The following is a 21032-nucleotide window of genomic DNA, read 5'->3' as shown; positions in this document are numbered from 1 at the left end:
TTCCCAAATACACACACACAACAAAGCACCATAGTGCTCAACACGGGGGAAGTATCCCGCTCAACAGAAATATCTTAGCCTACAAGCTGCCTATGTAACACAGAAAGCACCTCGACTTCGCAACACAGGACACGCAGCGACAGCTACTTCTGTATGACTTTCAGCCAGCACCGGTGGCAACGCCATCAGGGAACGCCAGCAGCCCAAGTCCACATTTTAGCACGAAAAGCTAACGCACGGTGCAGTCCGGAGACAAAGGCAGAGAGCCAAGAGATGTCAGGCATCTCTTGACAGGAGGTCGGGCATGCATCTCCCTCTGCACCCCGAAAAGACCATCTGCACAGGCAGGACTGGTCCTACCTAAGCACTCTGTAAACAAGGGGGCCGGGCCGCCAGCCTCCGGGCCCGATCGCTGCGGAGAAGTTTCCTCGCCTCGGCTGCACATGGCTTGCAGAACTTTGGCTGGGGCCGCGAGCCCAGGCTGGGTGGGAGCCGCAGCGCCGAGCTGCAGGCGGCGGCGGCGGCGACGGCGGCAGAGCAGCAGGAGGCGGAGGCGGGCGGGGGGGAGGGGAGCGGCTGGGGGGGCGGAGGGGCTCTTGCCGCCACTGCTCTCTCGCCGCCTCTCCCCCCCGGCGGGAGCCGCTCTCAGCCTCTTTGCACTAGTCGCTCCGCTCTCTCGGTCATGTGACCTTAACGTAACCGGACAGGAAAAGCCCCGCCGCCGCCGCCCGCCGCCGCGCCGGAGACACCGACCGCGGCGGCAGCAGCAAGCAGCAGCAGCAACGCGGGGCAGAAGCGGCGGCGGGGACAGTTAGGTCAGGCCGAGCGGCTCTGCCTCCCCCTCACGCCCCGCCGCGGCCGCACCGGCGACAGGTAAGCGCGCACCGCCACCGCGTCCCGGGGCCCACGTGCCGCCCCCGGCCCGGGCTCCGGGAAGCAGCAGGGAGGGGCGGGAGCCGCCGGAGCTCGCAAACGGTTCCGGCAGCGGCCGTGGCAACAAAGGCGAGGAATGACTCCCGTCCCCGGGCTCCGGGCGAAGGCAGGCGGCGGGCCCATGCGCGCCGGGCGCCGGGACAGGGAGGCCGGGGCGGGGGCGGCCCGCGGGGCGGGGGCGGCGACTGCGCCTGGCGCCGGGGCTCTGGCCGCCTGACAAAACCATCCCGGCAGCCAGGCGGCGGCGAGTCGCGGCCCCTCCATCCGGGGCTTCGCGGGAGGGGGAGGGGACGGAAGCCGAGAGGGCGGGCGCAAGGGGAGGGGGCGCTCCGCGTTCCGGTCCTAGTCGCCGGTCCCTGCTTGCCCGCCGCGGCCAAGGGCGTCCGGAGCGGGCGGCTGCCGGTGAGCGGTCCCGCGCCGGAGCCTCGCCAGGTGGGCCCATCAGGTGCGTACTCGGCCGTCGCCTCCTGCTGTGGTCGTCTTCGCCGCCTCGGCGGCCAGGCCGCGAGCTGCGGAAGTGGGTTTGGGGGAGGGGAAGGAGCAGGGAGGGGGAGGGGAGGGATCCGGTCGGACCGGAGCAGGCCCGGCCTCTCTGGCGCGTCTCCCAGCTGCAGCGGCTCCTACAGCTGCTGTCGCTACTGCTCCGGCTCCGCCTCCCGCTCGCGGGCGGGGGCGCGCACGCGCGCTTCCGGCCTCGGGTCTCGCGCTGTCTGCGGCTCTCGCGCGCGCTGCTCCCCTCCCCCTCCCCCGCCCCTCCACCACGCCCCTGGCGCCGGGGCCGTGGCGCCGGCCGGGGCGGTCCGCGCGCGCGCGCGCGCTGCGTAGGCGTCGGCATTGTGTTCGGCGCCGCGGGACTCAGAACGCGCGCGGGCGCGCGGGACACAAGGGCGGGGCGAGCGGGCGAGCGAGCGAGCGGCGCGACCAGAGCGCGTTGCTCCCCCCTCCCCTCGGCCCCTAGGGCGGGACCGGGGCGCCGGTCCTCCCGCTCCGCCCCCTCCCTCGAGGGGCGGGGCCAAAGCCTCGTGGGCGGGTCTTCGCCGCCTAAGGCTGCAGCGGGAGCGGCCGCGCCCTCCTCTGCTGGCAGCACTAGGCTGGGAGCATCGGAGCCCGGGAGTTCGGGCTTTGGGCTGCTGGCGGGGTTAAGCACAAATTCCTAGTCCGTTCGTTCGCAGACCAGAATGTTTGCACAATTAGGAGCTGAGTAGGGTGCAGGCTTTTCGTTGCTTTTAGCCGGTAGTGGGTTATGAAGACTCTCCGGCAAGTTAGATCGCGCAGCCGAGCAGGAAGAACGAAAATCTTGTGCCTGACAGGCCATTTGCTGCTGCGGAGAACTTCCACCCAACTTCTCCAACGACTTAATTATACCTCGGGGAGTCTGCTCTCTCCCCGTCTGCATTGTTCCTTCCCACCATCATCATACAATACCTTTGGCCCACTTAGCGTGAGAGCCTAGCTTCTATTCATTTATGGTGTATTGTTTTAGTAAAATATGGCATAAAGAAAATGGATTTGGGGCTCACCTAAGGGATGGTCAGAAATGTCTAAATGGGCTGTGTGCCTTTTGTGGTTGACACTCTCTGTATAAACCCTGACCACCAACTAACATTTTACTCTGAGAAGCATGAAATTGGAACTAATACATTTTGCCACTGTGTTAGTCCTAGAAGCAGGCAGATCTCTGAGTTCGAGGTCAGCTTGGTCTACAGAATGAGTTCCAAGACTACAAACCCTGTCTCAAAAGAAAGAAAACAAAACCTAGGACATTTTAATCCTCATTACTATGGTTTCTTACAGCAGAAAAAAAATCAAATTGGGAGGCGGGGACATTCATAGTAACAGCTTTAGTTTGCTCAGGATATTTAAGACCTTAATATTTAAGAATATAAATTTATCCCTAGTTTTTTTAAACATGACATTGTTTTCTCATTTAGTAAACTTGGGAGTCCATGTTTGATTTTCCCTAGCTAAGGAACTGGCCTGTTGTTGAAAACATATTTTTTAAAAAGTGGAAGGTGTGACAGAAAGAAGCACTAGTGGGTGGTAGAGACCTTTGTACCCTTGTCCCTTCTTCTTGTCCACTTTTAAGCTTCTTCTTCAAAGAATGTGTCTATAAATGGGTACAAAACTTCCACCAAAATACTCCAGCAAACCTATTGTTAGACGTGTCTTAATCACAGAGCAAAGTCTGGTAGAGTTTTTTTATGTAAATTATATAAACTGTACAATGACTTCCAGCCTTTGTGGGGGCTTGAATGGTCTATTTGAAAGCTTAATGTCCAGAAAGTGACACTATTTGAGAGAATTGGAAGGATTAAGAGGTGTGGCCTTGTTGGAGTGAGTCTGTCGCTGGAGATGGCAGACCCAGCTCTCTGCCTGCAGATCAGGAGCTCCTCTAGTCCACATCTGCCTTAATGATAATGGACTAAACACGAAACAGAAAGCAAGCCCCAGTTTAAATGCTGTCCTTTAAGAGTTGCTTGGTCATAGTGTCTCTTCACATCAAAAGAACAGGGCAAAGACAACCCTACAAAACACCTCATTCTAACACCACCCCCCCAGCTGTTCCTTGTCACCCAGGATCTGAAGTACCTACTGGCTTGCGCCCACCTGTGGAGGTTGCAATTCCTGCCTGAGAATTCCTAGAATAGGAAGGCGGTGAAGGAAACAGCTTTAGAGTGGGGGGTGGTTCTCTTCCATCTTAGTGTCCCTGGGTCTTTCATCCCTGTGCCAATGCCCCTTCCATGTAGACTTATGGTGCAGGGTGTGGTAGGAAGGGAAGCAGTACCTTTCACTTTTCCTCTCCTTATATATGCTCCTTGGGTCTCTTAACAGGGCACTGAGACCCTGTGAGAAGATTTCAGAATGATGCTAAATGAGAGTCCATATTTTTCAATGGTAAAATGCTCACAAACATTGAGTCTAGCCAGGCACAGTGGCACATCCCTGAAATCCCAACACTCCCAAACTGGAGGCTTGAGAGTTGGGATGTGAAGGCTGCCATCATCAACACAGAGAATTTGAGGGCTCACATGAGACCCCAGAGAAAGGGGGAAGGAAGGAGAGGGAGAGACAAATGAGGTATGGAGATCAGGGAGACAAGTAAGTATCAGCCACAGAGGCCTCACTGAGAAACTGCAACCCAAGTTGACATTAAAATTATTCTTTCCTGGTTCAGAGGCCCAGTTAGATGCTGGTGTTATTCAGACACAAGCCCTAGACCACGTTCATGAGGGATGCCCTTGTGACTCTTCAAGGAAACTCAAGGCAGACATGGTATCGTGGATCTGTAACCCCAGCACTAGGGAGGCTGGAACAAGAAGATTGGTGTGTTGCAAGTTCAAGGCTGGGCTAACTAGCAAGACCCAGAAATAACAGGAAGAAAAGACGCTTACTGTACAAAGTTAGGAGTTTGTAAAGCACTCTATTATATCTGGCCAAATACTTACAAACTTCTTTATTTTTACAAAACTTTTGACAAGTAGTGTACACATTTAATACCAGCACTCTGGAGCCAGAGGCAGAAAAGTCTCTTGTGAGTTCAGGGTTTACATAATAGCAGTGAGTTCCAGGAAAGCAAGATCTATGTAGAAAGACCCTGTCTCCGAAAAGCAAAAACAAAACAAAAGTTTTTATGTCCTGTTCCTTTAAATTATGTGCACATTTTAGGTCCTGCACCAGGGAAAGGACTGAATCATCTCAAAATAATTTTAAAATGCTGGGCCAGCCTAGCTGGTTATTTTGATTTCTCAATCCCCAAAATGTGTATGTAAGTATCTTGGAGTCCTCGTGAATCCCATGGGTCTGTCAGCCTTCCATGTGGTTGAAACAAGTTTCACTAATGATGCTGATCGTATTTTTCCAGTGTGTTAGCATTAAGGAACTCTCAAATTCACTGAGCCAATACTTTCCATATGACCACTGGATAATGATTTAAAAAAAAAAAAAAAAAGCCATGAATAAAAGTTGGAGGCTCAGCAGGTAGTCAGTTCCAGTCTCATCCCTACAGCCCATGTGGCGGGACGGAGACCCTCACTGTCATCTGACCTCCACACACTCACAAAGAAGGCAGGCAGACATGCTTCCCCCCCCCCCCCCCCCCCGCACACACAGGGCATGTGACTTAAAAGCAGAAGGCAAACTATTTAAGATGATAAAGAATCATCCAGTGGGGAGAAAGGGCGGAGGTGGTAAGGGAGCAAACAGGAGCACATGCTAATGGCTGACATAGCTGTGAAAATGTCAGGGAACTTATTCAGTCTCTAGAAACTCATTATGGTTAAAGTACAGGAATCTGACTTTGACACCACACACCAGCACTTCAACCTGAAGCAGACCTGTAGGTGGTGTGAAAAGGGAGGTTAGGTTGTCCCTTTTGCTGGTGTAAGCCTTGTTTGGTTTTGGTTCAGTTGACCATGACATCGCTTTTAGAATTGTCACTACTGCCTTACTGCTTCTGAAACTCGGCACTTGCCAGGAATCTGGTAAGTGCTACTGCACTGCCCATACCTTTCCTTCCTGCTCTTATGTTATCTTAACTGTTGTGGAGGAGGAGCTGGTAAAGAAGAAACAGTGTGTTTCCTACCTCTCACCTGAAGTTCTAAAACATTGAAATTCAGATGACCAGCATCACTGGGCTTTAGTTCATGACCCCACTCACTCTCCCACATTAATTTTTATTAGTACTAATTGAAAAGACAGTTTTTATCCTAAACTACTTGACAGAACCCATCTTACCCGGAATAGCGCTTCTTCAGCTCAGATGTACCCCCATTACAGTGTTCCTTATTCTTGGTGTAAATAAAATCAAGTGTTTCGGAGGACCCTTTTAGTGCCCTTGAAACTAAGTCTAAGTGGTGTTTAATGTGATCTAAGAGCTATTATCTTACGAAAGGGAATCATCTATTCCCAAACGCTGCTGTTCCTCAGTTTCTATACTGAAACTGAAGGAGGAACTTAGGTTGGCAAAACAGACGATGATTATGCAGTCTGTTCACGTGTTCCTCCAAAGATCCAGTTGCCTGGGGACTCTGAGAGCACTTGACAGCTAGGTCATCTGTGTGTCAAAGTAGGAGACAGGGTGAAGACAAAAACTAAGCCATTAAATATTGTAAACAATCGTTATACGGGCTCTGGAAAATGTTTGCAGTTTTACTTTTGGCCATGATCTCTGGATTCACGTAAGAAGTAAACACTGGACACATACAGAGTACGTAAAGGAGACATTCTATAAACGCCTTAAGAAATGCTCTCCACCAAGTATGACATGCACTCCTTTAATCCCAGCACCCACCTAGGAGGAGGAGGTGGGGCAACCGGTCAACACGGTGAATTCGGGACCAGCAAGCCCTCCATAGGAACCCTGTCTCGAAAGAAAGGTGGGAAGGAAGAGAGATGCTCTTAGTCTTCAGTTCCTTACCATTCGCTTTTCTAGTTTAGGAAAGACATCACTTTCTTATTTTCCATGTAGGTGCACCTACATCAGTCCATGTGTACCACATGTCCAGTGCCTGCAGAGCCCAGAAAGGGACATTAGATCCCCAGGACGAGTTCAGTGGCTTTGAGCCACCCTGAGAGCCAGACCCAGTTCCTCTGCGTGTGCAGCAGCGTTCTCACAGCACTGGGACAGCTCAGCCCCCACGTGGCTTCTCTTAAACAGCCTTTCTTTCTTCTTTTGAAGTCCTATTTTGTTGGGTTACGTGATTGACAGTTTTGGGTTTTTGTGTGGAAAATGTCTCCAGTATGGAAAGCAGGGCCTCGACATCTGTTGGAGGATGTTGTGACCTCTTTTCCCTCCCTAGTGCTGGAATTGCAGGCAGGTACTACCTACACAAGGCGTATCAAATTTAAAAATTTATGCATTCTAGGCAAGAACCCTGCCAACTAATGCTAACCCAAGGCTGCTTAAGGATTCCCTATGTAGGTCTAAAGTGTGCAGTCTCATTGCTGGCTTTGTGACTAGCATTGGTTAAAAACTCCTAGAAATGTCCTGTAGAGCAAGGCAGGACTGTACACAGACCAAACCCTTATACCCAGAAGGCCACAGGCTTCAGGCCTGACTCACTCTTGGTCCCTTTAAACCACTGCCGTACGGTGGGTGCCGTGACTCCATGCTGACATGGAGCCTGCCTTATCGCCCACCTAAGACCTACCCAGCTATTATTCCAGTGAAAAGCCTCAGAGCACTTTGACTTCTCCGCCCTCCTCCTCTAGGCAGTGATGCTGACTTGAATCTTCCCGATGCCTTTCTAAAAATGTTTTTATTTATTTTATGTATATGAGTACACTGCCTCTGTCCTCAGACACACCAGAAGAGGGCATCAGATCTCATTACAGAGATGGTTGTGAGCCACCATGTGGTTGCTGGGAATTGAACTCAGGACCTCTGGGAGAGCGGTCAGTGCTCTTAATTGCTGATCCATCGCTCCAGCCTCTAGATGTCTTTCTAATCTGTCCCCTTCCCCTCTCTCTCTCTGGGTCCCCACTTTCAATCCCCTCTTGTCCAAAGCCTAGGGGGGGACTCCCTTGGTCTTCCCCATTGTGACTCCTTCCCATTGTTGCAAAGACAGGAGCTTAAGTCCCTTAGCACACCTCAGTCTGCAGCCTCGTCCACTTGCCTCTTGCCTCTCTCTCCACCTATCTTTCCTCTGCACTCTCAGTAAACTCTAAAGCATTGGCCACAACTTAATGTGAAGGGAAACATCACCTGACATTTTTAAATTGAGAAAAGCTCCCACTATAGCAACACATTAAATTTGATGGGAAATTTTTATATTCACTTTTGTCCTAATTCACAGGGCTAGGTCAGAGCCGAGGACCCATGGCTGGAGCTGACCACTCTTCCCTTTTCTGAGCATCTGGTTAGTAGCCTTAGCTTAGCAAATGGTGAACGCCATGCTGGACAACCTCCTAGGCGCCTAGCCAGGGTAGACTGCTCTCAGCAAGCATCATGAGGGCTCAGAACTGGCAGAGCGTGAGTCAGGGCCGGTTGTGTGAGCACACACGTGAGTACACACCAGTATGAATCGAGTACGCATGTCAGCGGACGGCTTCCCTGAAAGCAGCTCGAGCACAGACCCTAAGTTCCACGTCCACCAGCCCGTCTCGCCTCGGTGACTAGAAATGAGGCAGCCCTGTGCGGAGCTTGTAGAACAAGGGCCATAATGACCCCAGCGCCAAGGACCTAGGGAAAGACTCCCATTCTTCAGCAGTTCATCCAGAAGTTTCCAAAGGAACATCTTGTCTCACTGAGCAGCATCCTTAGGTGAAACCAGAAGGTTCTCTGTCTGATTGGTCCTTGATTACAAAATCCTGACTCAGCATCCCAAATTTGAGGGTAACGAGTGTATGAGATAGACTTGTTGATGATGCTTGGATTTAAGCATAAGGCAGGCACGTCGTAAAGACCGCCATGCTGACAGTCTTGTGTCTGTGTGACTGGTGTGTGCACATGCACACAGGTAAGAGAATCAGAACTTCAAGGGCTACGTGACCTACGTAAGAACCTGTGTGAGAAGTCAGTCAAAGTTAAGAATTAGGCAGCTATTTAATGCCATGAAAGTGTGTTATTCGCTATGCTTCTCACAGCCAGGCATGGTGGTGCACACCTAAAATCCAAGCACTTGAGAAATGGGGGCTGTAGAATCCAGAACCCAAGGCCAGTCTAGGCTGCACTAGACCCTATCTCAAAAAAGAAAAAGAAAAGAAGAGGAAAGAAAGATCATTTCCCACCTACTGGTATGGTTCTCGGCCTTCCTAGTGCTGTGCGTGACCTAAGGGGTGCAAGATGGCTCAGCGGGCAGAGAGGCACTGTGTGTGTGTGTGTGTGTGTGTGTGTGTGTGTGTGTGTGTGTGTGCGTGCGTGCGTGCGTACACACACACACACACACACACTAAATAATATCAGAAGAAAATAGAAGGCATGGGGGTTCATAGCTTTAAAATCAGCTCTTGAGAAGCAGAGGCAGCAGGAGAGCTATGAGTTCAAGACCAGCCTGGTGTACATTTTTTACAAGAGTAAAATGGATAAAAAGACACTAGGGTAAACAGATCATATCACAGGAAGTAAAATTAGCAAATATTAGAAAGGCTTCCTCAAAAGGTAGTACTGTAGATATCGGGTGGTGTGACTCAGTAGTAGAATGTTCACCTACTCACATGTGCCAAGTCCTAGGATTCTCCCCAGAACTGAGAGAGAGAGAGAGAGAGAGAGAAAACGCTAATATATGTGCAGGGCCACATGCATATTTGTGTGTCCATACTATTTTACCACTATTTCAATCTTTTAATACAAGTATGTATACTTATTATAAATTACTTTTAAAAATAATGTCTCCTAATTTAAACCAAATGCCAATGCTTTGGAGACTGCGGCAGGAGGAACACAACTTTGAGGCCAGCGGAACCCTGGTTGACCCTGCTTCTTACACTTACTGTTTTGCGGTCTGAGCAAGCTGCCTAACTTTTCTTGCCATTTCTTGATTTAAGATGTGAGCAGCCATACCTCAAATGCCTCATTAGTGTGAAATAAGATGGTAGTGCCAGAGGGGGTGCAAATAGTACAACAGCCATTATCACAGACGAGGGACATCACAGAGATGGTGGTCTAACCTTTGGTACTGAAGGAGGAAGAGCAGCTTTGATGTCTTCTGTCCGTCCGTATTTTGACTTTATAACGGTCAGTGCTGTGCTGCTTCACCCAAGTAAATGAGAAACGGCAGAACCATACTCAGGGCCATTTCAGAAATTAGAGGAAATCCTGCCATAGTCTCAGGTACACTTACGGGGTTTTGTTTTGGTTTTACAATCTTGCATTCTAAAGTGCACTGACAATCTAGAGATACCTGTTACTTGATGCTGAGGCAGTATGGCAGGGAACACTAAATCATGTTTCCCAACTAAACCTCGTGTTTCTGTAAAAGCAGACGCTGCGGTTTACATCATGCAGTGGGCACACAGCTGAGCTGAGGCGCTTTAGGCCTTACCTTTGCTACACAAAGACTCCTGAGGCTGCAGTGAAGCCCCGGCATGCAACACTTCAAATCTACCACACCTAACGTCACACCTCTTGGCTGCTGCATTGGGAAATGCTTTACTGTTGCCAGTTTTTCAAGTCCTTCACGTTCCGTTAAGGCTTTGTATACCCACCTAAATACTGATATTGACTAGCGGCATCTGGGAGACATCTGTCACCACCGGTGTCCTCGTTCCCGTCCCCTCACTATTGCAAGTCTGCTCTTCGTTTCTTAAAATTCCGTAGCTAGTCTATCGAACACATCCAAGAGTTTTGTGGTTTGCCATTTTCTTCAGTGAACATAATTCACTCTTCTAGCTTTTGTCTGCAGTAGTTGGTCTGGTTTTTTTTTTTTTTTTTTTTTTCTTCTGGAAACTGAGTCTCAGTGTTGCCCTGGCTGGCTTCACACTCCCGTCCTCAGCCTTCTGAATGCTGGGATTAATAGTCGGCCACCAAGGCCAGCTGCAGTTCATATCTTCCAGTGACTAAGTGGGTCATTCCACAGCATAACTATCCAGCAACCGAAGGACACTGGGTTGTTTCTGGTAAATCACTACAGACATCAATGTACAGTCTTGTGCAAAAGTACATTTTCATTTCTTGGAACAGACATATCAGAGTAGCCATTGGGCTGGACGGAGTCTTCATGCCAGCTGTGCCATCTCACTTCCCCACAGCAGGATGGGCCAGTTCCTCTGTGTCCTCAACAGCACTGGATGTGAGATGTGACCATGCTGACAGTTTCTGACTCCCCAGGGGCTGGCAGCACTGAACTCCGGCTGGCCCCTTCCCAGGTCTTTCCCTGTGGTGAACTCTCAAATCCCATCACACATCCCAGTAGTTTTGTATATTGACTTTCAGAGTTTTCCTTTACTTTCCAAGTACTGACCCTCTGAGGAGTTGCAAAGTTCCAGACGTTTTCTTCTAGTCCTTAGCTACCTGTCCATCCTTACAGAGCATTTCCCAGAGCCAACACGTGTAACCTCACCACTATCACTTCCCCCTTCTGTAGATACCTAAGGTTTTTTTTTTTTTCTAAAATCCTTTTGTTTTGTGTCTTATGCGTAAGGCCATGAATCAGTTTTTAGCGCTTGCGTGAAAGTGTGAGACTTACTCAAGGCTCTGTCTTTCTTGCCTTTGGAGGTTCCGCTGGTCCAGCACTGCCTGTGTAAGTTATGTGTGCTGCCCTGGTCCAACATCCATTCTGCATCCTCTGTGGGCCAGCCCCATTTCTGGATCCACTGAAGCACGGCCCATCTCTTCCTGGAGTTCTGTGCTGCTACCACCTCTTGGGTTGAGGGCAGGGGCCTGATTTCCCCACCTGTTGGTTACCTGAAGACACTGGACTTCCTTTGTTTGCCTTGTCTGTCTACAGAAAGAACTCTTACGGAGGAAGATTTGAGATTTAGCACTTTGTATTTTCCCACATCTAACTCCCGCCCATCTTGGTATGTTTACCTGTGTGTTATTCCATTATTTGGGTTGTGATGGTGGCGTTTCTTATTTCCATGTTCAATGCTAGTGGATGAAGTTACAATTAGGGCTTGGGAGTTTTTTTTGTTGTTGTTGTTGTTCTACATTTTACACCTTACCAGATCCATTGATTAGTCATGGAGGCTCTTGTATAAATTCCTTGGATTCTGTACATTACAGGTTTGCCTCTTCTCCTTCTGGCTGCAGACTTTTCCTTCTATCTTGTTTTCTACCTGACACTCTGTGTGCTACCGGAGGGGACTGCACACTTGTTAGCCTGTCTCCGACTCTAGGGGAAAATGATGCTGATCCCTGCAGTGCTTTCCTGGTGTGCTTAAAGGAAAAAGCTGTCTAGGGATTCCGAGTGCCGGGCAGTTTCTGTTTCTCATGGTAAACAGATTGCTCCCTAAGAGTTTGGTGGGGTGACTGAATAATGTAAAGCCCAGAATTTAAAGTAGGCGCATTCAAATTTAAATGTGGACTCCTTTGCCTCCCCCAAGGCCTGGGACAGCTTACCTACAGGTCTCAAAATCCATTTCCTCCTCCACAAAAGGGAGACTCAGCTCCATTGCTAATGGATATGCGACCTTTGAGGGGAGGAGTCTTGGTGAAGGACTGGGCTGATTCTCTTGAGTAGCTGGTGTTTGCCTTCAGGATCTTTAAAGGACTGATACTTAGAGATGTACTGCCCGGTTTCTTTCCAGCCTTAGCAGGCTACTCCTCCTGAGTTGCCCCAGATGACATCATCTGAAAATAGGTCTTGTTCCAGCCACTGTTGAGCAAATGAAATGACTTGGCATATGTTCCATGTTTAATGGGGCCTGACGTGTTAGCCTTGGTGACATGTTAGCTGTGAACATTACTGTAACGTTAGGACACATTCTTATTTGTGGAACACCTTTCTTAAAAATAAAATTGTTTACTTTGCAGATTTTTTAAAAAATGGATTTGACCAACCATGGACTTATTCTACTGCAGCAGTTAAACGCTCAGCGGGAGTTTGGGTTCCTGTGTGACTGCACGGTTGCAATCGGCGATGTGTACTTCAAGGCACACAAATCAGTTCTCGCGTCATTCTCCAATTACTTTAAGATGTTGTTTGTCCATCAGACCAGGTAACTAAAGTGGTTGCTAATCTAAGGGCTGTAGACCTCCTGACGATGGGCCCCTCTTCCCACTCTCTGCCTTCATTCAGACCTTGGGTCTGTCTGCCTCACCCAGGATCTAGGCACTCACCCCACTCCCTTGTTACCCCACCATCCCCTGCCTTTCTTGGTGACTAATACTTTCATTAGCACTTGAGAATCACCTACCTAACCAGGCCCCCATGCAGCCCCTCACCCTCCAAACTGCCTTCCTGCCTGAGTCTTACCCATGATTGGTCACGACAGCCAGGAGACCTCAGTGGGCCCTGTCAGCAAGCCCTCCTGTCCCTCCAGGACCAGTCCCTGACTCCCCTTTGAATGTTTTATTAGTTTCAAGGAAGGAGCTGGAGGGTTCAGATTTCCCATTCCCTCTTTTCTAATGCAAAAGTTCTGTCTTTGCTGATTTTTTTTTTCTTTTGATTTCTCCTAAACATTTTAGGGAAAAGAATCTCTGGGTATGTGAGGACGTAATCTCCCCCCTCCCTATCCCCTTCCTCCCATCTCTCCATCTTACTCTGCTCTTCACCATCCTTCCTCCTCACCCCACCCCCTGCCCCTGCCTAGTCTGGGCAGAGACTGCCCTTGAGCCGGCTGGCCAAGGAATACAGCCCAGTTCTCTGTTCTTGAGCCTTTGATGGCTCTGCTCATCCCACACTCTTCCTGTTCATTGCGCTGTGGTTTCCTCTCCACTGCAGTCATAGTCCAAAGGACACCTCTCCACCAGAACACTGTCCTCCGGCAGGACAGCCACCTGTTCTCCTCCGCCCTCACTATACCAAATGTCCTTTGTTCTTCACAGGGCACCAGGACACTGGGCTGGGGTCTCCTGAGCCCCTGCGGTCTTTGCACATTGTCTGTGTTGGGCAGGGCATCTTCTCCCTTTCCCTGGCTGGTGGAAGCTTCTTAGTGTCAGCTCTGGCCTCCATCTTTCTAGCTTAGAAGCCTGCCCTGGCTGTCTGAACTAAAGGCTCTCCAAAGATTTCTGCCATGCCCGTTTTCATCTTCAAGTACCCCAGGCTTCAGATCTCTTTCAGATCGTGTCTGTCGATCCTAGGTCATACCTCTTCACGTGTCCCAGGCCTTGGCCTTACCCGCTCACTCCCATTTTGAAACCATCCATTGTCCTCCTCGCTGTCAACTTAGTTCCCTAAAGACTAGCTGGGGTGAGGTGAGCCTTTGTCCACAACTTCCCACAGTGGAGCGCTGCCCACTGGCCACTCCCTGACCTTCCTTATCCTCGCCCTCATCCGAGTCAAGCAGACAAAATCATCAAGGATGCCTGTTGTGCCTCTTCAGGAGCTCTGTGTTCACTCTACACTGCGCTCTGTGCACCTGTACATCGCCATCGAGACATTCCTTCCCTCACCTACAGTGAAAGGGTCACAGACCTACACCACTGAGGATGGCTGAGGCATCGGACAGCCACTTGGTAAACACCTGTAGGAACAGGAAGGCCAGGAGCAGGGGCCTCAGCAGTGAGTTGTCACCTTAGACTACTGGGAGTGATTCCTCCAAGAGGTCATGTGAGAAGTATTCCTGTGATCTTGGCACTTGGGAGGCTGAGGCAGGAAAATTGTCAGGTCCAGACTAGCCCAGACCCTATCTCAAGACAAATTCAGATAGACACTCCCCAACCTCTAACATCATTGTGTTAAAGATGGTATTTGTAGCAGCTACTCTGAACACAGTGAACTAATTGATCTTGAAGAAGAAATGCCAAGAAAGATGGCTCAGTGGTTAAGAGCACTGACTGCCCTTCCAGAGGTCCTGAGTTCAATTCCCAGCAACCACATGGTGGCTAGTGACCATCTGTAATGGAGACCTGATGCCCTCTTCTGGTGTGTCTGAAGACAGCTACAGTGTATATAAGAAATAAATAAATCCCCCTAAAAAGGGGGGGGGGGGAGAAAGAAAGAAAGAAAAAGAAATGCCTGTAATTTGGAAATGTAAAAGACAGTGTAATGGCCTTTTAATTAGATGCAAGAAACATACCTTATTTTAAGTATAAGGTAGTGAACAAATATCTTTCTAACAAAGGGATGTGTCTCTGTGTCTGAGAGCACCCTGTGCACATCGACTTGCAGAGCTGAGGTTCACCTGCACGAGCGGAGAGCAGCATCCTTCTAAGCAGCTCTGCCTCCAGCAGCTGGAAAGTTTCTGTCCTTCAGTCACCACCAGGTGTCTCCATCTCTTCTCTGTAAACTAAATGCTGAAAAGGAAAACTTGACAGTAGGAACGCCTGCTGAGCGTGGTGGCCTGTGTCCTTTAATCTGGCACTTCAGAGGCCGCAGGTGGATCACTCTGAGTTCAAGAGTGACCTGTCTTCATTTAAAAAAAAAAAAGCATTATTTAAAACTCTCATTCTTAAATTCTAATGAAGGAGAAACTGACATGGAATCACTGTCTGTAGCTTTGCTAACACACCCTTTGCCCTTCTCCTGCCTGTCAGATGTGCATACCTTGGAGCTTTGGCGGGGCCACTTGTGTATTGTAGAAGTGACAGTTGGGCCCCTATCACGTTGAGTATAGGAGAAAGAGCAGTCCAGCCAGCCCTGAGGAAACGGAGCACAGGATTCCAGTAGCTGAAATGTCACAGAAGAAACTGTGTGTGTGTGTGTGTGTGTGTGTGTCTGCTGGGCTACCCCAGGGGCTCCCAGCTTCCTGCCTGTGCAGCCAAACCCAGCAGCCCGACTACCCAGCACTCACCCCTAGGCCTGGCTGGAGTGTATGTAGTGTATGTACTGCTGGCTTCCCAGGTCTGTTCTTGCATCAGGAACTATACATACTTAAAGCTGTAGAGGCTTACTGTCAGTAATGACTTTCAAACAATCAACCGAATCGGCCTTCCAACTACAGTGAGCAACTGAAAAGCCCTATGGAAAGGGGCTCAGCTGGGTAGAGCCAGAAATGCTGGAAGGAAGCCCAACTCTACTTTCCCTTCCCTTGAGGAAAAGGGAAATTCTCCATCCATCTCCTGGAGAAATACACATCTCTGGGGGCCTAGGCCTCTGCCTGATGATACCAGTGGTGCTGCACCTTTAGTTCCAACTCTAGGAAGCAGGAGAGGATCTGTGAGGTCCAGCCAGCCGAAACTATACAGGGAAACCTTGTCTCAGAGAAAGAGAGAAGTGACTAAATGCAGCTATTAACTAACAGTCTTTGTCTTTTTTTGTTTGTTTGTTTGTCTGTTTTAGAAATAGCATTAGGCTTGCATTTCCCATACCCTTCATACTGGTGCCAGGTGCTGGGTTTTATGTTTGACTCTGGTATTTTGTAGTTAATTACATATATGGAGTCTTAAGTCTTCATGAAATATATACCTTGATATCCATCCAGTAATATATCTGCCAATCTTAAAATCATGTTAGCCTTTTTTCTTTTTTTCCTTTGTGTAGCTAGGCTGGCCTTGATGTTCAGAAAATCCTCCTGCCTCATCCCTCTGTATGCTGAGATTATATATCATGCCTAGCTCATCTATTTTTATTTTAGCAAAATAAAATGTTAAATTTAGAAGATGGGATATGCTGTTAATCATTTAGCATGGTAAGAGATAATTGATTTAAACGGTGAACATAATTGCTAAACCTGCCAAAAATATCTTTAATGCCAAGAAGTTATGTAATGAAAATTATTATAAATTCTAAGGACATGTAAGGGAACCGTTTCTGAAATGTATAGAGTATATATACTGACCAAGCCTGCTCAGTCAGTCAACGGGCTCTCCAGCGGCCAGATTAAAGAGAAAGAGACAATTAGACAGTACTCCAACATGACCTCCAGCCAGTTCTGAGGCTGAAAGGTGGTTTAGTTCTTCCAGTCTGCTTTTATACCATTTTATTTACATGCAGGTAGTAATGATGTCAGCTCTGGGTTAAGGGAACAAGCCAGACAGTGAACACAAATAGACAGGGACAAGCAGGGCCAGAAACAGAGATCACTGTGTCTAAGGGCTGGTGAGGATGACCAGAATTATCTGAGCCTACTTCCCTGTCCCTAGGTCAAAGTCATACTCTTGCCAGAAGCCCACTTCTTTGTTATGGCCTAAAATCAGATTCCTGCCTGAGCCTACTTCCCTGTCCTAGTCCAATGTCAGATTCCTGCCAAGCGACCCCAGAAGCTCTGCACAATGTACTTCATGGATGATCTTGTATTTCTCCTGCACTTCAGAGATGTGTATCTCACTGGCTTTGGGGGATGTTAGAAGTTCTCTCAGTAGTGATGGTCTGGGGTGAGTCCCCACTTCTTCCTTCGACGTAAGCTCTGAAGCATCCTTTAGGGGATGCTGTCTCTGAGATAACATCAATCTAAAAGGTAGACAACCGGCTGAGACACCAAGCCTGCAGGTGCTTTACCACTTAGAGGACCTCCACGTGGTTCTGGAATTAAGTAGGCATAGCCCTGCCATTCTCCAGCTGAAGGGCACCTTGAGCCTCACCACCTGTAAAGTAAGGATTATGGGCAGATACTAGAAAGGCTGTAAAGCCCACAGCAGGACGCTTGGTCACCCCCGCTGCCTCCTTACAACACTGGGAAGGTCTCATAACTCAGAGGTCCTGCTCACAGGCATTGCTACCAACCCCGCCCCTCGTGTGTCCCCTCGCAGCTTTAAAGGCCTGCTGACCAGATTAAATTCTTTTCCTTACCTCACTTGTTCTGCTGAGCTCTGAATTGGGTCTGAGACTAAGCTCAGTCAGAGTGGTCATTTGTTTTCCAGTGTCTAAGCTGTTCTTCAGGCTCTGTTTCCAGTTCAGTCGGAGGCTGGTGTTCCCTCATGGCTCTCTGCTTTCTTTCAGTGAATGTGTCCGCCTGAAGCCCACTGACATACAGCCTGACATATTCAGCTATCTGCTCCACCTGATGTACACCGGGAAGATGGCGCCGCAGCTCATCGACCCAGTGCGGCTGGAGCAAGGGATCAAATTCCTGCACGCATACCCCCTCATCCAGGAAGCCAGCCTTGCCAGCCAAGGCACCTTTTCCCATCCTGAGCAAGTCTTCCCGCTGGCCTCATCCTTGTACGGCATTCAAATTGCAGACCACCAGCTGAGACAGGCCACCAAGATGAATTTAGGGCCTGAGAAACTTGGGCGGGAGCCTAGGCCACAGACATCCAGGATGAACCAGGAGCCTGTGCCAGAGACCTCGCAGCTGTCCCAGCTGACTTCAAACCTGGCCCAGGTGAATCGGACAAACATGACTCCCGCCGACCCCCTGCAGACCTCGCTGTCTCCCGAACTTGTCTCCACACCTGTTCCTCCCCCTCCTCCTGGGGAGGAGACCAACCTGGAGGCCTCTTCCTCGGACGAGCAGCCATCATCCCTTACGATCGCCCACGTGAAGCCAAGCATCATGAAGAGGAACGGAAGCTTCCCCAAGTACTACGCCTGCCACCTGTGCGGCCGTCGCTTCACGCTGCGCAGCAGCCTGCGGGAACACCTGCAGATCCACACCGGGGTGCCCTTCACGGCGGGCCCGCCGGGGGAAAGCCGCGGGCCCCTGTCCCTCTGCAGCAATGCGGCCGACCTGGGCAAGGATGCCCTGGAAGTGCCGGAGGCGGGGATGATCAGCGACAGCGAGCTGCAGCACATCTCCGACTCGCCCATCATCGATGGGCAGCAACAGTCAGAGACACCACCGCCCTCAGACATTGCGGACATCGACAACCTGGAGCAGGCCGACCAAGAGAGGGAAGTCAAGCGGCGCAAGTACGAGTGCACGATCTGCGGCCGCAAGTTCATCCAGAAAAGCCACTGGCGCGAGCACATGTACATTCACACGGGCAAACCCTTCAAGTGCAGCACCTGTGACAAGAGCTTCTGCAGGGCCAACCAGGCTGCACGCCACGTGTGCCTCAACCAGAGCATCGACACCTACACCATGGTGGACAAGCAGACGCTGGAGCTCTGCACGTTTGAGGAAGGCAGCCAGATGGACAATATGCTGGTGCAGGCCAACAAGCCCTACAAGTGCAACCTGTGCGACAAGACCTTCTCCACACCCAATGAGGTGGTCAAACACTCCTGCCAGAACCAGAGCTCGGACGTGTTTGCCCTGGACGAGGGGCGCTCAGTCCTCCTGGGCAGCGGGGACTCAGAAGTAACTGAACCTGACCACCCTGTGTTAGCGTCCATCAAAAAGGAACAGGAAACTGTGTTACTAGACTGAATGTTACTTGTCTTTTTAAAAACTGTCGTTTTTACAAAGAATCTTCTCCCCTATTCGGGACAGTTTCTCCATGGCATGATACAAACGGGCCCCACCTCTTTCCGACCCCTTCTCCCAGCCCCATCTCTGTAAGGCTTTGTGCATTAGAAACCTGGACTATATTTACTTTAATTCAGGGGATATTGGAAGAATAATGGTCAGTAGTACTTATAAAGAAATAGGTTTTGAGAAGTTTTAGGTAATTTTAAAAACCTACTTGGAATTAATTAAGAGTATATCATAAAACAACTAGAATATAATTTGGTAAGCTAAAATTATGACTGTCCCTGGGTAATAAGTCTTCCTTCTCGAAGAAACAAAGTCAGAAAATACAGCATGCTTCTTAGAGATAAAGCTGGGCTCTGCTATGCAAATCTAGAAGGTGTGGGGAAACTTTAAACCCGAGAGAATGTTTTTAATGTTTGTCCCCTAGGTGTCTGATTTCGGAATGTATCCTTTGAGATTATGTCCAGTTAAGGGAAATCACTCGTTAAGAGAACGTCGTTAACACGTGCAAAAGAGTAATAATGTGATGGCAATCTTCATTTCTGGATAAAACCTGACGAGCTATGAGTTTGTGTGCGAACGTACATGGATGCTTGCTACAGGCAGGGGAATCGGTGCGCATGCCTTACCCCGATGGCCGGCCTCTTCCCAAGCTGAACGAGAAGATGCTCTGTTTCCGTTTCTGACACACTTGTTTTTTTTTTGTTTGTTTGTTTGTTTTTAAATCAGATTTGAAAAGGCTATTCTGTAGAATGCCTTTTTGAACAGCAGTGGCTGATGGTGAGCTTGTGTCCGAGCTAGCCAACCCACTGCCTGTGACGTCAGCTGTGCGCGCTGCAGGGAAAGGAAGACTATAGAAATACGCTCTGCACAAGGCAGGTTTTGAGCTGAAAGTGTAACTTTAATGAGGGTGAAAGTTGATGCTGCCTGGCATAGTGGTACCCCCCTATTACCTCAGCACTAGGAGAGGGCACGGGAGGGGAGGGCGTAGAACCAGAATTGGGAGTCTGAGGCTAGCCTGGGCTACACAGAAACCTTATCCAAAAAAAAAAAAAAAAAGAAAGAAAGAAAGAAAAGAAAAGGAAAGAAAAAGAAAGAAAAACTCACAATGCCCATAGTTCACTAGTGACATCTACTAAAGCATCAAAAATAGCAAATCAAGACACAAAATGAAAACCATAATTTCTTTTTGGAGGAAAAACCACAACTGATTTTATTGTACATCCTCCAGTTTTTGTTAACACCTGAAATTTCCCCCACTGTCCTGACAGCATGACAAGTTGTCCATTAATCTTCCCTTGGGCCAATAAGAAAACGGTCTCACAGGATGCAACAGGAGCCAGAAGTGAGGACTAAGGGGCAGGGTGAGGGTAGTACGTAGCTATACTGTACGTGTATGTTAGAAACTGAATATCCCACCAACCTCTCGTATGTATAGTTGAGTTCTCAGATTTGTAAGTTTTTATACATCCTTTCATTGAATAAACATTTAATTAAATGGGCATGTGATCGTTTTCTTGCTTGTCTGTCTGTCTGAAGAACACTGGGGCATGGAAGCCGGCATCAGGTCGTTCTCTGACGTATGCCTGTCAGACCTCAGGCAGCTTCCCACGCTGCTGTTGTCCATACGGATAGAGAGAAGGTTCTGATCGCACTGGGTCATGCATGACATTGTGAGACTGGAACTTCAGGTTCCAGGGATGTTAGAACAGGATGACAAGACCCCCGCAGATGCCGGTCAGAGCAACCACCCTTACAGAGTGCTGCCAAACAGTAACACAAGACATAAAGTGAACTAGATTTTTAACCGCTAAGGAGTTCGGCTCATCCTCTTTGTATTCAAATGTTTATGTAAATTACACACTTTGGGAGTCTCTGACTTGAAAAGGTGTGCCTTGCTGTGGAATTTTTACGCCTTTTCATTTACATAGTACCTGGCTCTCCCATGCTCCCATCACATAGGTTTTTGCTAAACTAAATTGCTTGGTGTCGCACTACCCTACCCCTGAAGGGAAATATAAGACAGATACTTTCCTTTGTTCCTGGGCATTTCTCTATCCTCAAGCTTCCTAATGCTGCAACGCTTTAACATAGTCCCTCTTGTGGCGATCCCCCCACCCAATGATACCCCACCCAATGATAAAATTATTGTCATTGCTACTTCATAACTGTAATTGTACTAGTTAGGAATCATGATGTAAATGTTTTTGGAGACAGGTCAAAGAGGTCAGGGCCCACAGGTTGAGGACTGCTCTAAAAGG

At 49.2% G+C, this 21032-nt stretch overlaps 1 protein-coding gene across 2 annotated transcripts; it reads left to right on the top strand.

Moving 5' to 3' along the window:
* Nucleotides 1–742: 742 nt before the first annotated feature.
* Nucleotides 743–20152, top strand: ZBTB2 (zinc finger and BTB domain containing 2). Of its 2 annotated transcripts, none has more exons than XM_080941615.1 (3): nucleotides 743–873; nucleotides 12347–12531; nucleotides 17355–20152. In XM_080941615.1, exons 2-3 carry the CDS (start codon nucleotides 12359–12361, stop codon nucleotides 18724–18726), a joined length of 1545 nt encoding a protein of 514 aa, XP_080797741.1. In that variant the 5' UTR covers nucleotides 743–873; nucleotides 12347–12358; the 3' UTR covers nucleotides 18727–20152. The 2 variants fall into 2 exon arrangements, with proteins under 2 accessions (XP_080797741.1, XP_080797740.1); XM_080941614.1 differs by lacking the exon at nucleotides 743–873 and adding an exon at nucleotides 1268–1378.
* Nucleotides 20153–21032: the final 880 nt, after the last annotated feature.

The sequence above is a fragment of the Micromys minutus genome (assembly GCF_963924665.1).
Source record: "Micromys minutus genome assembly, chromosome: 30".
Taxonomy (NCBI): domain Eukaryota; kingdom Metazoa; phylum Chordata; class Mammalia; order Rodentia; family Muridae; genus Micromys; species Micromys minutus.
This window is presented reverse-complemented; position numbering and strand designations above follow the sequence as displayed.